Source organism: Balearica regulorum, chromosome 9 (genome assembly GCF_011004875.1).
Source record: "Balearica regulorum gibbericeps isolate bBalReg1 chromosome 9, bBalReg1.pri, whole genome shotgun sequence".
In the NCBI taxonomy this organism is placed as follows: Eukaryota; Metazoa; Chordata; class Aves; order Gruiformes; family Gruidae; genus Balearica; species Balearica regulorum.
Window position 1 is genome coordinate 23625788 of NC_046192.1, and position 20678 is coordinate 23646465.

General features: G+C 50.0%; 1 protein-coding gene across 3 annotated transcripts in view; it reads left to right on the plus strand.

The window, feature by feature from the left end:
- Positions 1 to 19413, plus strand: part of SLC7A14 (solute carrier family 7 member 14) — a 34298-nt gene extending 14885 nt beyond the window's left edge. For all 3 annotated transcript variants that reach the window (XM_075761572.1, XM_075761571.1, XM_075761570.1), the window contains 6 exons: positions 6570 to 6806; positions 7563 to 7780; positions 9725 to 9871; positions 10891 to 11099; positions 11660 to 12537; positions 15014 to 19413. In XM_075761572.1, coding sequence (XP_075617687.1) covers positions 6570 to 6806; positions 7563 to 7780; positions 9725 to 9871; positions 10891 to 11099; positions 11660 to 12537; positions 15014 to 15336 — 2012 coding nt within the window. In that variant the 3' untranslated portion in view covers positions 15337 to 19413. The remainder of the gene's footprint in view (positions 1 to 6569; positions 6807 to 7562; positions 7781 to 9724; positions 9872 to 10890; positions 11100 to 11659; positions 12538 to 15013) is intronic.
- The last annotated feature ends 1265 nt before the right edge of the window (positions 19414 to 20678 follow it).

Genomic DNA, 20678 nt, shown 5'->3' on the forward strand with positions numbered 1-20678 from the left:
TTACCCAGCTCATGGGGTGCACCATCTCTCATTGCCCAAGTAACAGACCAAACCTTGTAGTGGAAGCAAGCAGCCCGAGCGTAATTACCCCAATGAACTGCTGATGGGTTCCCCAAGGATGGAGCCTGTGGTCAATATATTTGGAAACATCTGAGAGTTTTGCAGTGCATGTCATGGGCAGAGAGCATGGCCAAGCCACAGCATTAGAGCAAAAGCACAACATGGCTTGTGGGAAACTTTCAAAAGGAAGGATATCGGTGGCTTGGGTAGCACCGGGGCCATCTGCTTTTGTCATGCAATTCCTCAATTAGTTTTGAAGTTGATTTTATTGGCTCCTATTCACTCAGGATCAGTCTTTGAATTACCAAAGAAAAAAACCCCAACAAACAAGTGTGCAGAGAGGGACAAATTATGTATTTTAGTGAAAAACTGGTGAATTCCATCTCCACCATAGGAACCCAGCTGAGCGTATGGCTTGAGCTGCGGTTTCCACATGAAGCCAGTACTGCTGGCATTTGTCCTTTCCAGATCAGTGCTAACACGATGATGTGACGTTCCTGCTCTCCCTGCTCAGAGGGCTTTGCATGCTGTGTCAGTCTGGTATCCAGCTTTTATCTGCGGGTTGGATAAGGAAACTTGAGTAAATGGCAAAGGGCTTTGGTAGAAGACAGGAACAGAAAACACAGCAAAATGACCCGGCTCAGCTTTTCAAGTCTCTGGATTTTTGTAGAGGGAGGTGGAAGCACATCATGCTCTTTCCCTGGGGTTGCAGTGCTGCTCTATGGAGATGCCACCAAAGTCCATTGGAGTTTGAACCCCCTACACCCCTGCAGCCCCTCTGGCACACCCCTGGCACAGCACGGGGACGAGTGTCACGCTGTCCTCAAAGCCGTGCCGGGGAAAGATCCCAGCGATGCTGGCTGGGGACCACCACACTGACAGTCCTGCCTCCCCACTCCCCAGTTAGACCCCAGCAATGGCCACTCAGACATATTTACCACTGGTTCACTCCAGAACAAGAGCTGAGAGCATGCAATGACATCCAATGCTTATCTGAGATCCCAAGAAATGAACCAAACCACCCATTTTTTAACCAAGGCAGGAGATCGCATCAGTGTCTTTATCCTTTCCCACCGCCCGCTTTCTCTCATCTGCGAGCGTTTCACTGGCCGTGATGCAAACCAAGAGCAAACAGAGCCTGGGTGGGTCTCATCTAAAAAAAACACTCTGTCTTCCAAAAGGGGCTTTTTCACCCCAGACGCGAGCCCTGCCCCACAGCGGCTCCTCCCACCTTCACCCACAGGAGCCCGCGCCGCTTCCTGCTCAGCTTTCATCTCTGCTTGCTTTTGTAGCCCTGGGAAAGTGTTTTGCGAAGGATGCAGTGTTTTCATAGTCTCCTTGGCCGCTTCCTCACTTCATCGTTGATGCTGCTGTTGTTTATAACAGCAACATGTTTTTGGCAATTAAAGCCGAGCAAAGGTGCAGGAGCCGGATGAGCTATATTGGGCTCATGGGGGAAGTGATTTTAAGCTCTTGCATCACGGTGTACTGGGCACTGAGCTCGGGCAAGTGTGCATGGACAGATTTTAAGGAGTTTCTCATGGTTTTAAGGCCAGATAGCCTTAAAAACTAATCTTTAAACTTAAAACTAGATCACCTGCTTTCCTTTGGTGTACTGAAGATCACAGAGTCAGATCCCACTGCCTGCAAAGTGAGCCCAGGAGGGTTTTGGCTAACAAGATCCCCTCCAGAAAGCCATTCAGCTCCCCTGGGCAACAGCTGCAGGGAAGCTCTGCCAGGCAGGTCCCACCGGTGGGAAATCCCTAAATTTCTCCATGCTGTTTAGCCCAGTTGCAGATAGGGATTTCCACAATTTCATCTACCTGAAAAACTCCAGTTATACCTTCCCCTAGGTTTAAGCAACTCGTGCCCTGTCAGAGTACTTACATAGTGTCATTGATGAAACAGATAAATCAATCTCATTCTCTCACTGGAAGGCCTTTTATTCAGCTCTCAAACAGAAACATTTGCCAAACTTCCCTCCACAAAGCCTCTAGCACAGAGGACACCACAAGCTACCTCCACCATCTGCGACTGCCAGGATTTCCAACTCTCACCCCTATCTCTAACCAAAACCCCTTCTTGGCAAAAATCAGCAGTTTGTGCCTTACCTAACCCCATTACCCTCTCCACAGCCTTTTCCACCAGCCATTGCTTGTCCCTTCAGTGGTCTCCTTTCCTAAAGTAATATACCCTTGTTGACCACATTTTGCAAACTCCTTGCTGTGAGCTCAGGCAAGGGTCAGGTCCTCCGCCATGATGGTTATTGGCATGGGATCATGGAACGGTTTGGGTTGGAAGGGACCTCAAAGATCATCTAGTTCCAATCCCCCCTGCCATGGGCAGGGACATACTCTACTAGACCATGTTGCCCAAAGCCTCATCCAACCTGGCCCGGATAGTTTTCTCTGCCACACAACCCTACAGGCTTCCATGCCAGGCTGGGCAAAAAGAGACTCTCTCCCATGGGAACGGCTCTGCAACCCTTGATGAGGATTTCAGGCACCAAACCACACAGTTTTGGAGCACATTGCCATGCTCTTACCTGGTACCCATGCAGGAGCAGGCTCAGCAACAGCCAGGGTGCACAACAGGGCAGGGGAGAGCTGAGGATATGCCTCAGGTGCTGCTTGGTTGCAGGGTGAGGGGGTCCAGCTGCAGCTGATCATGAGCTGTTTGGGTGGTGCTGGAGCAATGGGGGTCCTTTTTCTAAGGAAGCTTTCTTTACGGAGCTGTCTTTTATATGTCTGCACACAGTGATCATGAAACACAATGGACAGGCTCAGTGGCTTGCTGAAAATAGGATTTTGCTGTATACCTGCCTCAATAAATTGGCTGCTTTTCTTTAACACAGGATGGCCCCTCTGGATTTCTTGCATGGTAGCATGAATTAATTGGTATTACCTCCAGCACTGCTGGAAGGCCCCTCCCCAAAGGCTTGTTTCACCTGAAACATCAGTCCCATCGTGCCAGCGCCCTGTGGGATGTCTCATGGTCCCTGTGTGTCATCACAGAATCATAGAATCCTAGAATGGTTTGGGTTGGAAGGGACCTCAAAGATCATCTAGTTCCACCTCCCCTGCCATGGGCAGGGACACCCTCCACTAGCCCACGTTGCCCAAAGCCCCATCCAACCTGGCCTTGAACACTGCCAGGGATCCAGGGGCATCCACAGCCTCTCTGGGCAACCTGTGCCAGGGCCTCACCACTCTCACAGTAAAGAATTTCTTTCTAACATCTAATTTAAATCAACCCTCTTGTAGTTTAAACCCATTACCCCTTGTCCTATCACTACACTCCCTGATAAACAGTCCCTCCTGTAGGCCTCACAGGTGTCCTCATGCCAGGTGAGCATCCACACCATGACCACCACCACCACCCCAGCCCACTGAAAGCAAGGCAGCAGCCAAGAGCGTGCACTGAACTGTGGTTCTTGCACCAGCCCCTTGTACCCCTTGTGCTGCCCAGCAGCTGTTGCAGTGCTGGAGTTGGAGGCTGAAGCCAGTGGGGACTTTGTGGTCCCTCCTCCTGCCCCGCCGAGGCACCGCTCACCGGCAAAAGTCCCCACCAGACAGGTCAGGATGCCCAGTGCGACACCAAGCCACCACTAACACAAAAATATCTAACCCGATAACAGTGCTGTACGGAAAGCTGCTGGCTGTCTCACCTCCTACCCCCAAACAAGATAAATCAGAGAATGGAGAGGTCAATTAAATCTGAAAAATGGCATTTTGTAGATGCGATCTTGGAAGGGACAGTGTCATGGACCAAACTGCTCAGCTGTGTTTATGTCCTTCTGAATAAGTCAATAAGCGTATAATTATATCAGCAGAATGGCTGTCACACCAATTACACAGTGTAGCTGATATTCAAGGAAATGGTCTTCTGTTAAAAGACTACTCTTCCAAACAACCACTGTGTTGGTTTGTTTTCAGCAGAAGCTTGCAGTCACTCTTGATTGGGGAGGAAAAAAGAAATCTGTCTCCAAATTCAAAGAACCGTGGTGGGAAGAGTGTGCCTAGCCTCTGCCTGCACTCCCGGAGCTGGGCTGGCTGTGCAGCGGCACTGGGAGAGCTGCATCTCTCCAGGTCCCGGGGATGAGGTGCCGAATCGCTGGGGCTGCTGAGGAGTAACTGAGTTACGCAGTTTTATTATGCAGATTAATAATAATAATAATAATAATAATAATAATACACTGCTGATGCAGCAGAGAGTAGTGAGATAAAGTCAGCACCCTAATAAACTATGATATTATTTGCACCCAGACAAAATATGCACCCTAATAAATTATGATATTATCTTCCTTTTTAAGCAGCGATGGAAGTGCTGTGAACCCCGTTTCTGTTGAAGGACCTGCAGCACCACAAAACAAAGTGATTTGATTAATGCCGTTCGATACAGCCTGTGGCAATCAGGGATGGATGGCAGATCTTGCATCTCATGTCCCCCAGACTGCACACTGCATGCTGTGATAAAAAATAGTATATTTTCTTAATATATGCTGATACCTAATGCAGATATCCACAACGTGTTGCTGTATGCAATGCGTAGTGAAAGATTACTCGTCTATTTTGGGATCCTAGTAGGGTAATTGAAAACTCAAACATTTTATGCATACTGATTTCTTTGCTTTGCCGTTATCATTCTGTATCAGTAACAATCCTCTTTAAACCTTCTCTTGTCATAGACTAAAAGTAGAGCTGCCTCCAAGAAAGATTATATGATTTTTAAGGCCATCAAAGAGAGAAACTAGATACTTGTTCCTATCAGAGCACCTGTTTCATAAATCATTCAGGCCTGTAGTTATCTGTGAATGTCTTACCTTTGCCGAGTGCATGCATTTTTCATCAGCTTTGAATAATGACTGTCTGTAGGGCTGGATGATGGGGATGCCTTGCTGCTCCTGCAGTTGGGCCTGCTGTACAGAAATCAAGTTTTGAAAAGTCCCATTGAAAAGCACTGTCAGCATCACGCACGCAAGTTAAACAGTGAATGGAATAGAAAAATCCTCCAATACCAAGAAAAGAAGCACCACCAAATTCAGCTTAGGGATTCAATAAGTCTGTGTTTGTACTGTGTAAACACTGCACTTGCAGTGAAAGCCGTGACCTCATAAGATTTTTATAAAGTATTCATTCCTCTATACTGAACTGATTGCAATTCTGAAGCAATTAGTATCTTCTAAATAGAGAAAAGCAGTTGATAAAGAACTCAATAATTACTACACGTTTGCACATCGATAATAACAGCCCTAACCCGTTAACCTGTACGAGCTGAACTGGGGTCTGTGGGGCAGGGGCTTCATCAGCGTTAAACATGCGGGAAGCAGTGTGGCCTTCCAGCACTTGGTCTGACTAATATTTGGGGAATTTATGGCTAAGTCCATCCACTCCTTTTAAATAAAAGCTAATGGTTGTTTTAAGACAGCAATGTGTCAGGGTCAGGTTTTTATTGAAAAGTATCCTGACATAGTAAGTACACAAGGAGTTTGGAAATCTCCTCCCAAACAGTGCCAGTTAAATACTTCTTTTTGCTTTTCTTTTCTTCTTCTACAAAGTTAGTCCTGCAATTATTCCTCAGAATGAGACTTACATGTAACATTTTTAAGTGTTAAAATAATTTACGTTCTCTGTGTAAGATGGCTTGAAACTCCTCTTGCAAGGGTCCAAGTGAGAGCAGGGATGATGAGGACAGTGCTCGTGCCTGGATCTGCATGGCAATAACCCAAGATAAGCGTTTGGAGGTTGCTCAGTCGGGGCAGGGAGAGCTGTAGCCTTGTAGGAGCCCTCCTGTGGCATCTTGCTGTAGGAGAGGCTGGGCAACACTGGTCCAGGATCCCATGCAATGGCTATAACCATCCCTGAACTCCTGGTGCCCAAACACTGTCCTCTGCAGGTCTCACTGTGACCACCTTTCCCAGGGCTATGATGTGTTCTGCAGCCAAAAGCACTGGGAGCTTGTCAGTATATTGATACCACAAATAAAACATTTGAGAGAAATATTCGTGGCAAAAATCATGTTACGGTGTCACTGTTGGATGGGGAAGAAGAGGTATCTATCACCATCAAAGCTACTGCAGGGAAACAGTGCTCCAAGGACCACACCACCAGCGCTGCCCAGTTCTGCTCCCTGTGCCTGGATTTCCCCGCCCTGCTTTGGTTGTGTGTCTGTGGGGGCTGCAGATGGCCATGCTGGAGTCCCACATCAGGGGCACACACCTGTGAGAAGGCTTTTCTACAACAGGCTGTAAAGATTTGGGTAGCTTGAACTGTGTATCCTCAAAAAAAAAATTCCATCGCAGCTTGATTTTAATGGGGAAATTGGCTGCTTTTTAAGCCAAGTGAGGGAGGCTCACCATGGTCCCCTGTGATGGCTCTGGGCTCCTCCTGATGCTGACTACAGCCCTGGGTGTTTCCTGGCACCTCCAGCCAGGTGGGACCAAGGCAGTTTCACTTTTTCCTTTTCCAAGCACATTTTTATTTTATATTGCTTCATATTTTTCTAAACAGGCGTTTGCTACGCTGAGTTTGGCGTGCGGGTGCCCAAGACCACGGGCTCTGCCTACACCTACAGCTACGTGACGGTGGGGGAGTTTGTGGCATTCTTCATCGGCTGGAACCTCATCCTGGAGTACCTGATCGGCACGGCCGCGGGCGCCAGCGCCCTCAGCAGCATGTTCGACTCGCTGGCCAACCACACCATCAGCCGCTGGATGATCAACAGCGTCGGCACGTTGAACGGACTAGGTGCGTCACGCTGTGCGTAGCTATCTGCATTAATTAGGGCCTGAGGAGTAATTGGAAACTCATCAGAAGCCAGACATGGATATTGGGCTTCATTCATTATTTACCATCCGTCTGCCTCGGGTACTTTGCCTTTGCAGTCTGGTTCCTAGGCGGGATTCGGGGGGATGGGATACATGATACTTTGAGCCCCTTTGGGATGAGCTGGCATTTAGCAGCGTAAGCACCCAGAAAAATTAGTTGAAAGTCAGAGGCTAACGACAGTGCAGGAGCACTTCACCCAGCTCAGGCGCTCTGCTCGGTCCCGTTAAAGCACACGCAGAGACTTGTTAGAGATTACATGTAGAAACTCAGGGCTGTGATGGTCCTGTGTCACCAGCAGTTCCAGCAACAGTCCATGGTTCCTACCAGGAGGTAAAACAGCCAGCTGTCCTGTACCTGTGTCATGAAAACTTAATGTCTGATTGATTTTTAATTAGTACTGGGCAGACACATGTTATGCAAACTGGGACCTGATCATTTGTTTGCTGCCCTCCAAAAACTCCTAACAGTGTCTTGAGGCATCAGGATTTATCACCTTAATAAAACAGCTTTAGCTAGCGGAGGCAGGGGCATCGGGAGACCACCTTTGCGATGAGATCCATGAGTTCTGCAAAGCCTCAGGGTCTGAAAAGCATTTTTAAAAGCTCCCACAGAGTTTCTGGAGATGCTGCCCACAGCTATGGATGGAGAGTCACACACCTCTTTTCTCTTACCCAGGGAAAGGAGAGGAGTCATACCCTGACCTTCTTGCTCTTGTCATTGCTGTCATTGTCACCATCATCGTGGCCATGGGGGTGAAGAACTCGGTGGGGCTGAACAATGTGCTCAACGTCATTAACCTGGCAGTCTGGATCTTCATCATGATTGCTGGTCTCTTCTACGTCAAAAGTGACAACTGGTCTGAAGGGCAATTCCTGCCATTTGGATGGCCAGGGGTAAGTCCTGGGCGCACGGAGAGACATGCAGCACCTAAGCAATGTCACCCTCCTGCCACACACTCAGCTTTGCTCACCATACATGCACCCTACTTCCACTGTGCTCTCAAAGTCTCAACCCTGCCAAACCCATCTGTGCTTTGGCCAGGGACCTCCAACTTCCACCACTGCAGGCTTGGATCCAGACCTCCTCGCTCCGCCAAACCCAAAGGGTACGGCAATGCTTTGCACGTATCTCCTGCCAGCTCTTAGAATAAAGTCAGAACTTTTCCAAAATGTCCTCCTGGAGAGCCAAACTCCACGTGAAGGTATAGACCAGGAAATGTCAGTAATTGCCAGGCAGTGGAGCAAAATGCAGTGGCCATCTGAGACAGGGAGCTCAGGAGGAGCTAGCTCAGCCTCTGCGGAGGGGGAGATACTTGTGTTGGCTGATTTTCAACAACAATGTTCTCAAGCATTTGTTTTGAGCACTTCATAATGCCACCTGCCAGTACTTATTTTATGGATGTTCCCTCAAAGCTTACTGAGAATTTGGACATATTTGGCTTTTTTAGCTTGCTTGCACTGGTTTTTATCCAAGGATGAACAGAGACTGAAAATATCTCGGCTGGCCTAAACCCAAGATAATTTCTCAGATTTACACTGCTCGACTCCATCAGGGTTTTGTGCAGAAAAATAAGCAAGAAAGTAAAGTAAACCAAGAGTCTTGATTACTGAAAGGGTTCCAAGCTGCCATACAGTCCCTGCACCACCCTTCAGTAAATCAATACCTCTCTGCCAGAGAACAACAGTGAGAAGAGCACCGCTGCCCATCTGAGAGCAGAGGTCCTATCTACCTTTGAATTGTGCTTGGCTTTTTATGCCATACAATAGGAATGAAAAAGAGAAAATAATAGAAAATTGCTGTTTTCCTCTAATTCAACCCACCAAATGTCTCCTAGCAAAAATACGTAGTTTTAAAAGACACATATTCAAAGCACATCAAAATCAATAGGGTCTTCCCACCATTTTCAGCTGGTTGGTTGTCTCCCAAATTGTTCGTAAAAGTAAATCTACCATAGCACATGCATGAGATCCCAGGAGCATAGGGGATACTTTAAAAAGGTAATTACAGGTAGTTCCACTGAAATAGGTGACTTTTACTGTCTGCTCCATTACCAGACAGCTAAAATGACAGAGATGTGATGGACACGCAGTACCCAGCTAGCCACCTAGATTCATGCAAGAGCTTCACAACTGCAAATCTGCTCGCTCCTTACAGCCGCACAGTCTTTAGCCTGCTTCAGCATTTCTTCCTTATAAATGTCCTTGCTAATACTGTACTTTAAAAAGTCACATTAAAAAAATAACTAAACAGTACAAATAATTCCTCATCCAAGTGCTCCAACATGTAGTCCTAACCTGTCTGCAGCTTCCAAGCAAAACAGAGGTTGTTTGGAAAGCGGTGTATATCTGACTGCTGCTGCTCTCTTCTGCTTCCTCTGCTAGCGGATCTTGCTGCCACATGAGACATCTTGCTAAGATGGAATGTGTAAACATGCTCCAAAACTCTACTAATATAAACGGATTTGGGGTGGAGCATTGTGAAAGCAAACCTGAAATTGGTTAATTGTCTCCTCTGTCGCTGCCAGGATCTCGCAGCAGATTCGGGCAGTGCATGGGCACAGGTTTGTGGTGCACCACGAGTGAGCTGCACATGCCTCCAGTGCCTCGGGCTGCACGTTGAAATCTTTTCCCTAGACCAGATCACTGGGTTATGGGTGTTCCCAGAGTCAGTCCCAGATAGAAACACCCAACTCGACGTGTGCACAACCTCCCATCTGCCACACTCACCCTTTAGCTCAGACAAGGCAGAATTGGGCTCCTGCATTTCTGCTCAGTTCCCTCTCCCTGGTTGTGTGCCAGCCTCCCTCCTGGCACTCAGATGCTCGATCCTCCACACAGGTGCTCAAAGGGGCCGCGACGTGTTTCTATGCCTTCATCGGCTTCGACATCATCGCTACCACAGGAGAAGAAGCGAAGAGTCCCAACACCTCCATCCCCTACGCCATCACGGCCTCACTTGTCACGTGCTTGACAGCATACGTGTCCGTAAGTACTAGCTATACGTAAATATATATGTATGCATATATATATACACACACATGCAAACACACACACAAAAATATATATATAGATATATATAGCATGCTCCTTCTGGGCATCTGCGCAGCTTCGCTCCCCAAGAGCCGGGGTGCCAGTCTGACCCTTGGACAAGGGCCCTTTCTTTGGTGGGAACCGAGACATCAGCTGTGCTTCCATGTGACTGCAGTGTCCTGCCCAGGCTCCCCTCGGCCCCAGCCCGGTTTGTCCCCAGGCTCCTGTCACCCTGCTGAGATCCCTCTGCGGGCTGCAGGGACATGGTGGCAGCTGTTATTTTCCCCATGCCTGATCCCCATCCACAGCTATTTTTGCATCCAGAAGTGCAGCAAAGCTGAAGGAGCAGAAGCATTGCAGCAGCCTTTCTCCATGTTTTTGGTAAAAGCAGCGCTGCCTCTGCCGGAAATGTGGGAGAGGGTCCAAGTGAAGGGGGAGGATGGGCAGGGATGGCCATGCAAGGGATGTGGCAGCAGCAATGTCCAGCTGCTCTGCACCCCAATAAATGCATGTCTGTACGCAGGGATTTTCTCTGTAAAAGAGCAAAATTGAGTCACAAAAGAGAAAAAATATTGTTCTGATCATTTCAAGGAAACTCACACTCTGCCTCTCCTGCAGCATGGTGGGCTTCCCTCAAAACAAATCTCTCTTTGGTTCAAAGGATATCAGAGTGTTCGCCCATGTGATGCCATCTTGGGTTTTGGTCTGTCCCATGGGGAGTGCATGGCTCCGGCAGTGCTGCCCCGCACAGGGACAGCAGTCCGCTGGGTTAACCACCCCACAGCAAAGCGTGTACAGGCCTTACCTCCGGCATTTTACACCCCCTCCACAGGAGACATACGGATACAATCCCAGTCAGACTTGAAATTTGTTGGCTTTCCACCCTTGAGAAACATCCTCTGCACCCTGCGAGTCCCCAGCAGCCCCCAAAGCTGCTGCTGACACCCGTGTCCTGCTCCTCTCACCTTCCCCAGGTGAGCATCATCCTCACACTGATGGTGCCGTACGACGCCATCGACACCGAGTCCCCACTGATGGAAATGTTTGTGGCCCATGGCTTCTACGCAGCCAAGTTCATCGTTGCCATCGGGTCTGTGGCCGGCCTGACCGTCAGCTTGCTGGGCTCCCTCTTCCCAATGCCGAGAGTCATTTATGCCATGGCTGGTGATGGGCTGCTCTTCAGGTCAGTCATGATGGCATTTATTTTTTCCCCCTTGGGACCCAGAGGGGGAAGGTGCTGGGGGGGGCACAGGGGCTGTCCTGCACCCAGACAGCCCGGTGCCATCACGGCAGGGAGCAGCGGGCACACAGAGACTCAGTGCTCGCAGAACAGAGCTCACACCGAAGAAAAATCCTGGGGAAAAAAAATCAGGACAGATCTATGCAAAAGTTTCTCATTTGGTGCTGGTACCTAGAGATTCAGTTTACGGGAGGGTGAGCATTTAATTCAAGAGTTACTTGCAAAGAAGAGCAGTTTATATGTGTAAAATTTTGGCACTTATTTCCAAGTATCCCAGTGCCCATTTCAGATTGCACAGAGCTGGTTCAGCCTAGATCTAACTCCAGATCCAGCCTCAGCAGTATTTCCAATCTCTGGCTGTCTGGAGTCTAAGGTCCAAAAAGCGGGAAGAGCTGAAGGGTTCACAGCTCTGAGGCTGGTCCCTCCAGCCGGGTAAGGGTTATTGCAACAGGGAACTGCTGCGATCTGCAGTTTTAACTTTCTGCAACTGTTTCACACTCCAGATTTTTGTCCCACATCAGTTCCTACACGGAGACTCCCATAGTGGCTTGCATCGTCTCTGGATTCCTCGCAGCATTGCTTTCCTTGCTGGTCAGCCTGCGGGACCTGATAGAAATGATGTCCATTGGCACGCTGCTCGCCTACACACTGGTCTCCGTCTGTGTCCTGCTCCTCCGATACCAGCCCGAGAGTGACATCGATGGTTTTGTCAAATTCCTCTCTGAGGAGCACACCAAGAAGAAGGAGGGCATCCTGGCCGACTGCGAGAAGGAAGCTTGCTCCCCAGGGAGTGAAGGAGAAGAGTTTGCTGGCCCACCGACCAACACATGTGGGGCGAAAAATCTGCCATCGCTGGGGGATAACGAGATGCTAATTGGGAAATCTGATAAATCGACTTACAACGTGAATCACCCCAATTATGGCACGGTTGACATGACCTCAGGGATAGAGGCAGATGAATCTGAGAACATCTACCTCATCAAGCTGAAGAAGTTGATCGGCCCTCGCTACTACACCATGCGGATCCACCTGGGATTGCCGGGGAAAATGGACCGTCCCACGGCAGCCACCGGCCACACGGTCACCACCTGCGTGCTCCTGCTCTTTGTCCTGATGTTCATCTTCTGCTCCTTCATCATTTTTGGGGCAGACTACATCTACGAGCAGAGCTGGTGGGCTGTTCTCCTCGTCGTGCTGATGATCCTGCTCATCCTTGTGCTGGTGTTTGTGATCTTGCAGCAGCCAGAAAACCCCAAGAAGCTGCCCTACATGGCACCTTGTCTGCCCTTCGTCCCTGCCTTCGCTATGCTGGTGAATATCTATCTCATGCTGAAGCTCTCCACAGTCACATGGATCCGATTTGCCGTCTGGTGTTTTGTGGGTGAGTTCCAGATTCATTTATTTTAATTTTTTAACTGACACTCTTTTGAAAGCATGTTAATAATAACTTCCCTAATTAGAGTGCTTAGGCTGATGCTTCTTCAGCTGGGACATGCCCAGTCCTTTGCATTTGCCCCTTGTCATCCTGAAGTTCTTAGAAACCTCGGTTAGTCAAACCCCTGAGCCACAGCTAAATGGAAAATTACACCTCCAGAAAATGTCAGTTTGATGGAAGTAAACTGCTCCATGCAAAGGTGACTATTTTGATGAGTCTTTTGATGCAAAGTAGGTGGGTTCTGTAAATTGCCTTGCAGGCACGTTTCCTACAGAAATCTGCCTGCTTTTTTGATTTTTGACCCACTTGAGCTCATCAACAACCCACACCAAAATCTCAGCATTGCATTTCCAAAGCCCAGAGCTGCCCAGCCCCAACAGACCTGGGAGAGGCAGAGCCAAGGGATCTGTGGACTGTGCCTCCTTTTCTTGGTCTAAAAGTCCTTAACTTTGTGGCAGGTGGATCTCGGGACTCACAGGTTCTGTTGTGGACTTTTTTTGACAAATTTAGCCTTCCTGGCAAATAGACAGGACCCTGGCATGTCCATAGTTTCTCTTGCTTGACATTGCAACCCACAACTCCACAAACCCAGGAGAAAAAAAGCAGCTCTCATAGCTCCTCCTGAAGGCTCCCAAATTTGAACTATAGAGAATTGAAGTGACAAGACAATATCAAAGTCAAGGACTCTTTACAGAGAAATAATAACACTATGGGTAAACTTATATATTGCAGCAGCCCACAGGAGCCCCAGTTGCAGAAAACAGACTCTGAGTATGGTGCCAGCACCCCAAGGGATCATTCCTGGCCAAACATCCCACCAGCAGCCCTCTCCTTTGGGAGCAGGGGTCAGGGTCCTGGGTTGAGAGAGAGAAAGCGGTGGGGAAAGAGAATGAGGATTGATGCAAAGGTTGTAGTCAGCTGCCACCTCCCGTGGTCAGGAATCACTTCTAGAGGAGGGGTGGGAAGGCACAGGTCACCACAATGGGCTCACCAGCCTTCGTGCTGTTCTCAGGTACCTCCTGATGTTTGTAGATGTTTGAATCAGTTGGCAGAACTATGAGATAACATAAACAGACCTTGGATCTCCCTTTGGCATCTCAAAAAATTTAGAGTAGTCTCACAGTTCCCATCCTTCAGTGGGAGGTTGCTACCACCTTTTTTTCCTTCATTTTGCTATTCCCACTTTTGCTTCATGGTGAGGACAGCAGCTATCCTGACTCAGTCCTGCAAGACTGAGGTTTCATAGCAAAGCTCCATCTCTGAGAGTCCCATAACCCCAAATCAAGCCGTTGGACAGTACCTGTCACGTGCACCCTTTGGGCTGGAAAAAATATGCTTAGTGCTTTTTTGGCCCTCAAAGACAATAGGTGAAGCTGCAGCCCCAGGACCTGGAAGCAAAGTGACTCCAAAGCATCAATTTAATCCACTGTGATTAAATACTTTCCCCTGTGGGTACATTTAATACCTCTTCAGCTGCTATCTATGGCAACAAGTCAATTAAGCCACTCCATTAAGGTGTGGTGGACTCCACCAGCCCCATCCACAGCTGCTCACCTGTTGGGAGAGGCACATCCCATTTGTTTTTCTGGTAGAGATATGTGGTCCTGCCACAGAGACTCCGGATTTAACCTCACAAGCAGTGCCCCTTGGCCAGTCCATGGTATGTGGAGGAGTCTGGGTTTCTCTATGCACATGTCTGGGGTAGTTTAAACCCAGGATCCACTGGAAATTAGATCTCCAGATACATTTTCTTCTGGGGAAGGCATTGGTGCAGGAAGGTGAGATCAGGTAGGGCTAGAGGGAGAAGATGAAATAAAACCCCTAAAGGGAGGAAGACAGGATTTCAGAGCTGTTTTAATACCAAACACACTCATCCTGGCAACCCTGGGGCACAAGTGGCTGTGAGCACCAGCAGGAGAGAGACTGAGAGCATAAGAAAACTCCAGAGAAAAAAAAAAGATATCTGGGAGGGTAACAGGGTGCAGAAGCGGGTTGTCAGCTCTTGGGAGCCTCCACACGTCTGCTGGGAGCTGCTGTCCCACCGATTGTGCAGATGGCACAATCACGTGGCCAGCAGCGATCCCAGCTGTTGTTTAAAACATAGAGCCCTCAGGTCACAGCTGGCAGCCCAAGCACACAAACTCAATGGGTTTGAAGAGAAGACATCAACTACAAAATACACTGGCTTAAAAAATATAGGTGTATTTAGATACATTTAACCCTCACCAGCTGGTGCCAGCCCGGCGCTGGACGGGAGGATGCTGGTGGTGAGCCGGGCTGGATCCCCCACCCACCCCTGACGTGGATTTTGGGGGGCAGATGCTGTTTCGGGGCATGGTGTGTTTATAGCAATGTTTTATCCAGGTTCATGGGGCCGGTGCGGGCAGCCGGGGTCCAACCCTCACCCTCTCACTCACCGCAGGTCTGCTCATCTACTTTGGCTACGGGATGTGGAACAGCACGCTGGAGATCAGTGCCCGCGAGGAGGCCCTCCACCAGAGCACCTACCAGCGCTACGACGTGGACGTCGACCCCTTCTCCGTGGATGATGGCTTCTCCTGTGCCACCGAGGGTGAGGGCTACCCGGGCTGGGGTCCCTCCGAGGACAAGGGCTTCTCATACCAGCAAATGGCAGGAGCAAAGGAAACCCATCGGACGAGTAGTAGGTCGAAAAGCAAAGGCAGGCACAAACCGCCATCGGAGGCTCTCATTGCCAATGACGAGTTGGACTACTCGCCTGAGTAGCGGGGCGGGCAGCGGGGCGCCATGCCGCCCAGCCGATGAGGAAGGGTCCCCGCAGCTTCCCTGTCCTGTCCCATCCTCCCCGGGTCCTCCACCACCACCCTGCTCACCTCTGGTCCCCGGGACATGGTCTGCAATTGCGGTTGACCACGAACCAAACACACCCGTGGTCTGTCCCAGCTCCGCTGGTCAGGTCCCACTCTGGTGAATGCCAGCCGATGCCCCGGCACCGGTTGATCTCCTGGCACCAGCCACACCAGCGGAGGTGGTGGAGTAGGAGATGTGCCAAACTGGTGGAAGGAGCCGCATGAGGGGAATGAGACAAGTTGTCCCCAGGGAATGTCCACCCAACAGCCGCAGTGGTGAGATGCCACTCTTACATTCTTGGCACTTTCTTAGCATGTGTCTTTTTTCATTTTGAACCACCTTAGAAGTAACAGCTGAGCCAGAGGGACAGATGGGCAGGTAGGTACAAAATGGGGATGGACAAACCTCTTTCAAGGGAGTAGCTCAGAGATGGGTCCAGGGATGTTGGTCCCATCACACAGTATTTCCATGGCCTGTTCTGGTGCAAAGGCACTTAGTGCACACAGCAGTGCTACCCCCGTGTCCATCCCCGCACCCTGAATCCAAGCATCCCAAATACTGTGATTCAAAATTAGTCCGTGTCTCAATCAAACCTTGAAATCCCAGCATGGCTGAACATCTCAAATCTGTGGTTGGGAGCCTGGTCCCACTTCTGGTCACAGCAAGGGCTGTGAACCACTCTTGGCTCAACCCACCTTGTGTAAATGGTCAACAAGGACCACACACCGTTTCTCTGAGCATCACCGGTCTGAGGCTGGGCGCTGTTTTCACCACGTTGTGTCTTTTACAAAAATGACTGCATTGTAATCCTCTCACTGTGGTGGGCCTCAGTGCTTCAGGGACGTGTCCATGCCCTGGCAAAATAGCAACGTCCATAGGTCAGCCACATCTTGGCAGGGCTGGGCCACAGACGGCAAGCGGAGAGGACTCGGCTGCTGAAATCTCCCTCCCTGCTGCCATCTCCAGCTTGTACCATCTTCTCTGTTTCTGATCCTGGCTTGGTGGATGCTAGATGAAAAAACACTGAAATGCTGCTCGTTCTATAAGTGTCCGTATTTCAGTCTGAAACCAAAGGGAGCTGGTGGCTCGCAGAGCAGAGGTGGTCAGCAGGCGGATGTTTCTCATAGTTAACCCCTTTGGTTTGGCCACAGCATGGCCATGACCCCAGCAGTGCCATCAGGTTCCCTGCCGCCAGCGTCCCCGCAGCACCGTCAGCGGTGATGGGGTTTGGTCACAGCCACCGTCTCCCCCAGCACAGACAGCAGCTGCACTGCTGAGTCAGCGATTAGCAGCAGGTCTAGTTCTGGAGCCCTTCACCAACATGCGTAATTTAAAACACTGCAATGGAGGAACATCTTTTTGAGTAAATAATAACCAAGGAAGCACCCCATCAGAGAGCAACACCCATGCTCCTCCTGGCTGCCTAAGGCTGCAGCTGGATCCATCCCCGGGGCTCCCCTGGCGCAGCCCAGACCAACCCCCAGTACCAGGGGCTGCTGCTGGCATCCTGGGGGATGATTTAACATCGACGGGGGCACGAGGCAGGATTTCCAACCGGCGATGCTGAGAACCATTAATACACTGGTTCACTGGATGAGGCTGAGCCCCCCGAAACACAGCGCAGAGCCTGCCTGGCACCCTTCGTGGGCAAGGAGCTGCCAGGTGCAGAGGGTGCCTGGACTCATGCCTGTCCCAGTCGCTCCTGGGGCTCAAGGGCTCGATGGAGAGGCTCCGGCCATGGCTGCAAGTTTCCCACCTGCAGCTCCTGTCTCGAAGAGTCACAAACTACAGTCCTTTTCCCAGTGGAGAAGAGCATCTGATTCTGCAGATTTTAACCCGGAGCACCCTGGGCAAGCCAAGGGAAGTTTGGCCTCCACGAGGGCTTCAGGGTAGGAGCGAGGATTTGGCAAAAGGACCCGTAAGCTTCACTCTGGCATCCCCTCCCACTGCCCGCCCCTACCATGCTTCTACAAGTAGAAAACCTGAGTGTATCCCACTGAAAAGCTGTTTGCAATGTGTGCACCGCGCACGGGCCAGCTCGGGAAACCTTTCCGACGGTGCCGAGCACCTCTCACAAAGGTCACCTCTCACTTGCGCTTGGCTGCTTTCGTCCTCAATGCCTTAGAAGTACCCAAGAGAGATGGCACCTCGCAGGTCTGGCTTTACGTTTTCATGGAGAAAGATTGATGCTATTTTCCTACCAGCTCTTGTACTATACCGTATCCAAGGTGGTCGTCTTTGTCCTGCTTCCGCATGGTATTTAGGCATCTGCTGAACCACAAATTCATGCCCAAGTACCCTGTTGAATTGAAGCCTGTTACTCCTTTTGCAGCCTTAAACTCTTGCTACAGAGCAGTTACCAGTACCAGTGTCTGTCATCATGTCCGCTCTAGTTATGCCGTATCATTTGATGAGGGCTTGATCCCTTGCTCTTTGGTGTCTGTAGGAACCTCTCCATTGGACCCATGCATTGAGTGAAGCCCTTCAGCTGCTCTTGTTCCTGTTCACCCATCCTCCTCCCTCTTCCCGGGAAGTGCCAGGGCAGGATGGCTGCACCATGTCCCCTGGACCGCCGGGAAACTGCATTTGATGCCACGGCACTGTCTGGTGTGGATGGGCTGCTGTCAGCCCTTGCTGTGGCAGGGAGTGGGAGCCGTACCCTCTTCCTGAGCCCACCACATCCCACCTAATGTTGGAGCGTAAGGAGGAGGCAGCCGAGCCGCAGGCTCCCCCGACCCTGCTCTGAGCAGCAGTGCCTGGGGGACATGCGGGTTCAGCCCTCATTTGGGAGCTCGGGCGCTTTCCCTTGTAGCAGGCGTTGGGGTCTTCAGTGGGCACAAACAAAATCTGCAAAGGCCAAAATGTCCGGACGTGTCCATCACCTCTGGGCACCGCTGGCCCCCGGGCACGGTTTCGGATGCTGGGAGGAGGTGCAAGTTCTTGTTTTGCTGTAACCTCAACATGCAGCCTTTCCCCCTGGGTGCCCTCAGGGAGGTTCTCACACCCCTGACCCATCAGGCGGACACAGGCAGAGCGGTACCACCTCGCTCCCACCACCGGTGAGACCCGCACAGCCCCCCCATGCCTGACCCCCTCCACAGGGCACGCATCCCGGGGCACCCAATGCATGATACAGATGGAGCAGAAATACCTCAAACCTTCCAGACCGACTCGATAAGATCTCAGTCCCTCCACAGATTCACTCCACACAGTTAGGACCACTCGGTTACGAGGCCCAGCACACCGGCATCCTCCACGCGGCAGAGAAATCACACCCCGAAACGACATGGGATGTTGTAAATCCAGCTTCTAAATGATCTTCACTTTGTTTTGTTCGGTCTTTCTGATGTATATCTTGCTTTTTTTGCAGATGGTACTTTCTGGTGTAACAATTCTCTGCAGTTCTGGTATGAAATTGGTGTATTTGTTAAAAAAAGTTTGTTCTATTAATTAATTTTTTTTCGTGGTTTCCAAAAGCCCATTGATGCATTGTACAATGGGATCTTGTAGTGTGTCATGAGAAAGAAAAAAAATATGCAGATATGTTATGGAGTGATTTTTATTTTCAAATGATTGTGTTGTTGACAACTATACATATAATATATATATATTATCAAGATACTAAGAAAAAATCTAAATTTACCAAAATCTGTATATTTTAATAAATGCATAAAGCTTTATTGTGTGCCTTTACATTTAAAAATCAAATAGGAAATAATGGATTTTTAAAGAAAGCCAGAGAAAAATGTGTCTTAGTATCAGTCTCCATAGTAATGTAAATCTTTTAAATGAAAGACTAAATCAAAAAAATAAGAAAAATAAAAAATCCCATATAAATTTTGTTAAGTCAATCAGTACCTGAAGATCTGATACATGTTCAATGCTAAATTGAAGCTGGAGATGAACAAATCTTGCCTTACGTGCTTCAAAATTTCCTTTGTAGAAGACCCGTTTCAATGGGCTAACTTTGGTATTTACTTGCACTGTTGTGAAAAAAAAATGGTTATCAGTTTACACAATAAAAAAAAAAAAAAAAGAAGAAAAAAAAAACCTAAAGCAAACAACCGCAAGTCGACTATTGCAGTGCAATGCCCCGGGGAGCGCCGACATCTTCCAGTCTGCTTGTGGTGCTGCCTGCACCCACCTTTCCTTGGGGTAACCGGGGTGTCACGGCCCCGTCACCCCCCTGCACGGGCACCGGGGCCGTGGAGAGGCAGGCATCGCTTGTGGGGACACAGCCCCCTCTCCCCTTTGGGGTGCTCAGGGCCACAAGTGTCCCCCCATGGCGTCCCTCCTGTTATTCCTATTATTTGGGGAATGGGGAGGTTCTAGGTGTGCTCCCGGTGGTGGGCAGCTATGGACAGGTCCTGGTGGAGCCGGGGAGGGCTCCACTGGGGCATCGGGGACCACCACCTCCACGCCGGAGTGACCACCAGAGCTCACACGCACCACTCCACAGCTGACATTGGCATGGCGTGGAGCAGTCATTCCATTCAGGAGAATTATATTTGACTCTATTTTGAGGCTTCGGGTCAGCAAACGAGCACCAAAAACCTTCAAGAGCCAACAGCACCATGGCCAGCCCGGGAGAACCCTACAGGGGAGCGAGGTGTTTTGGGCGGGCACAAAGCAGGTATTTCAGCTTTGATCCTTTAAAAAATAGAAAAGTTTAATGTTCTTTGTGCTTCCTCCAAACACTTCCCCTCTGCGGTGCCAGCACTAATATCCTGTCCCATTCTTGGCCCCATCTCCTCACACCCCACGGTTGCAGACGTCCATTTTCCCCGCGGCTGCTCCGGGGTTGTTTTGGTTTGTTTGGACTTTTCTTCTTTTCCCTGAAATAAAGCTTCTTCCTTCCTCTGAGCAGCTTGCCCAGAGCCTTTTAAGGGTTGGATTTGAGATCGGCCACTGGTAACCTGTGACTGTGGGCAGGGTGAGCAGAGCCCCAGCCCCTGCCGAGGGTCCCCAGCCCCTGCTGAGGGTCCCCAGCCCCTGCCGAGGGTCCCCAGTCCCACGTGCCTGAGGATGTCAAGTTGCAGTCCATTGGTGTGGGCAGCAAAAAACCCATAAGCACTGCCTGGCAGTGCTCAGTCCTCGTTGGGTCATGCACGACTGCCTGGGCCCCTCCGGCAACACCAACGCTTTGCCAACCCCCGCCTCAAGCATCTTGGACAAGTTTCCCTGTGCTTTTCCCTCCCCTTTCACTCCAGGGCCGTTTACAGGGCAGCGTTCCAGCAGCTTTCTGCTCTGAGGTCTCC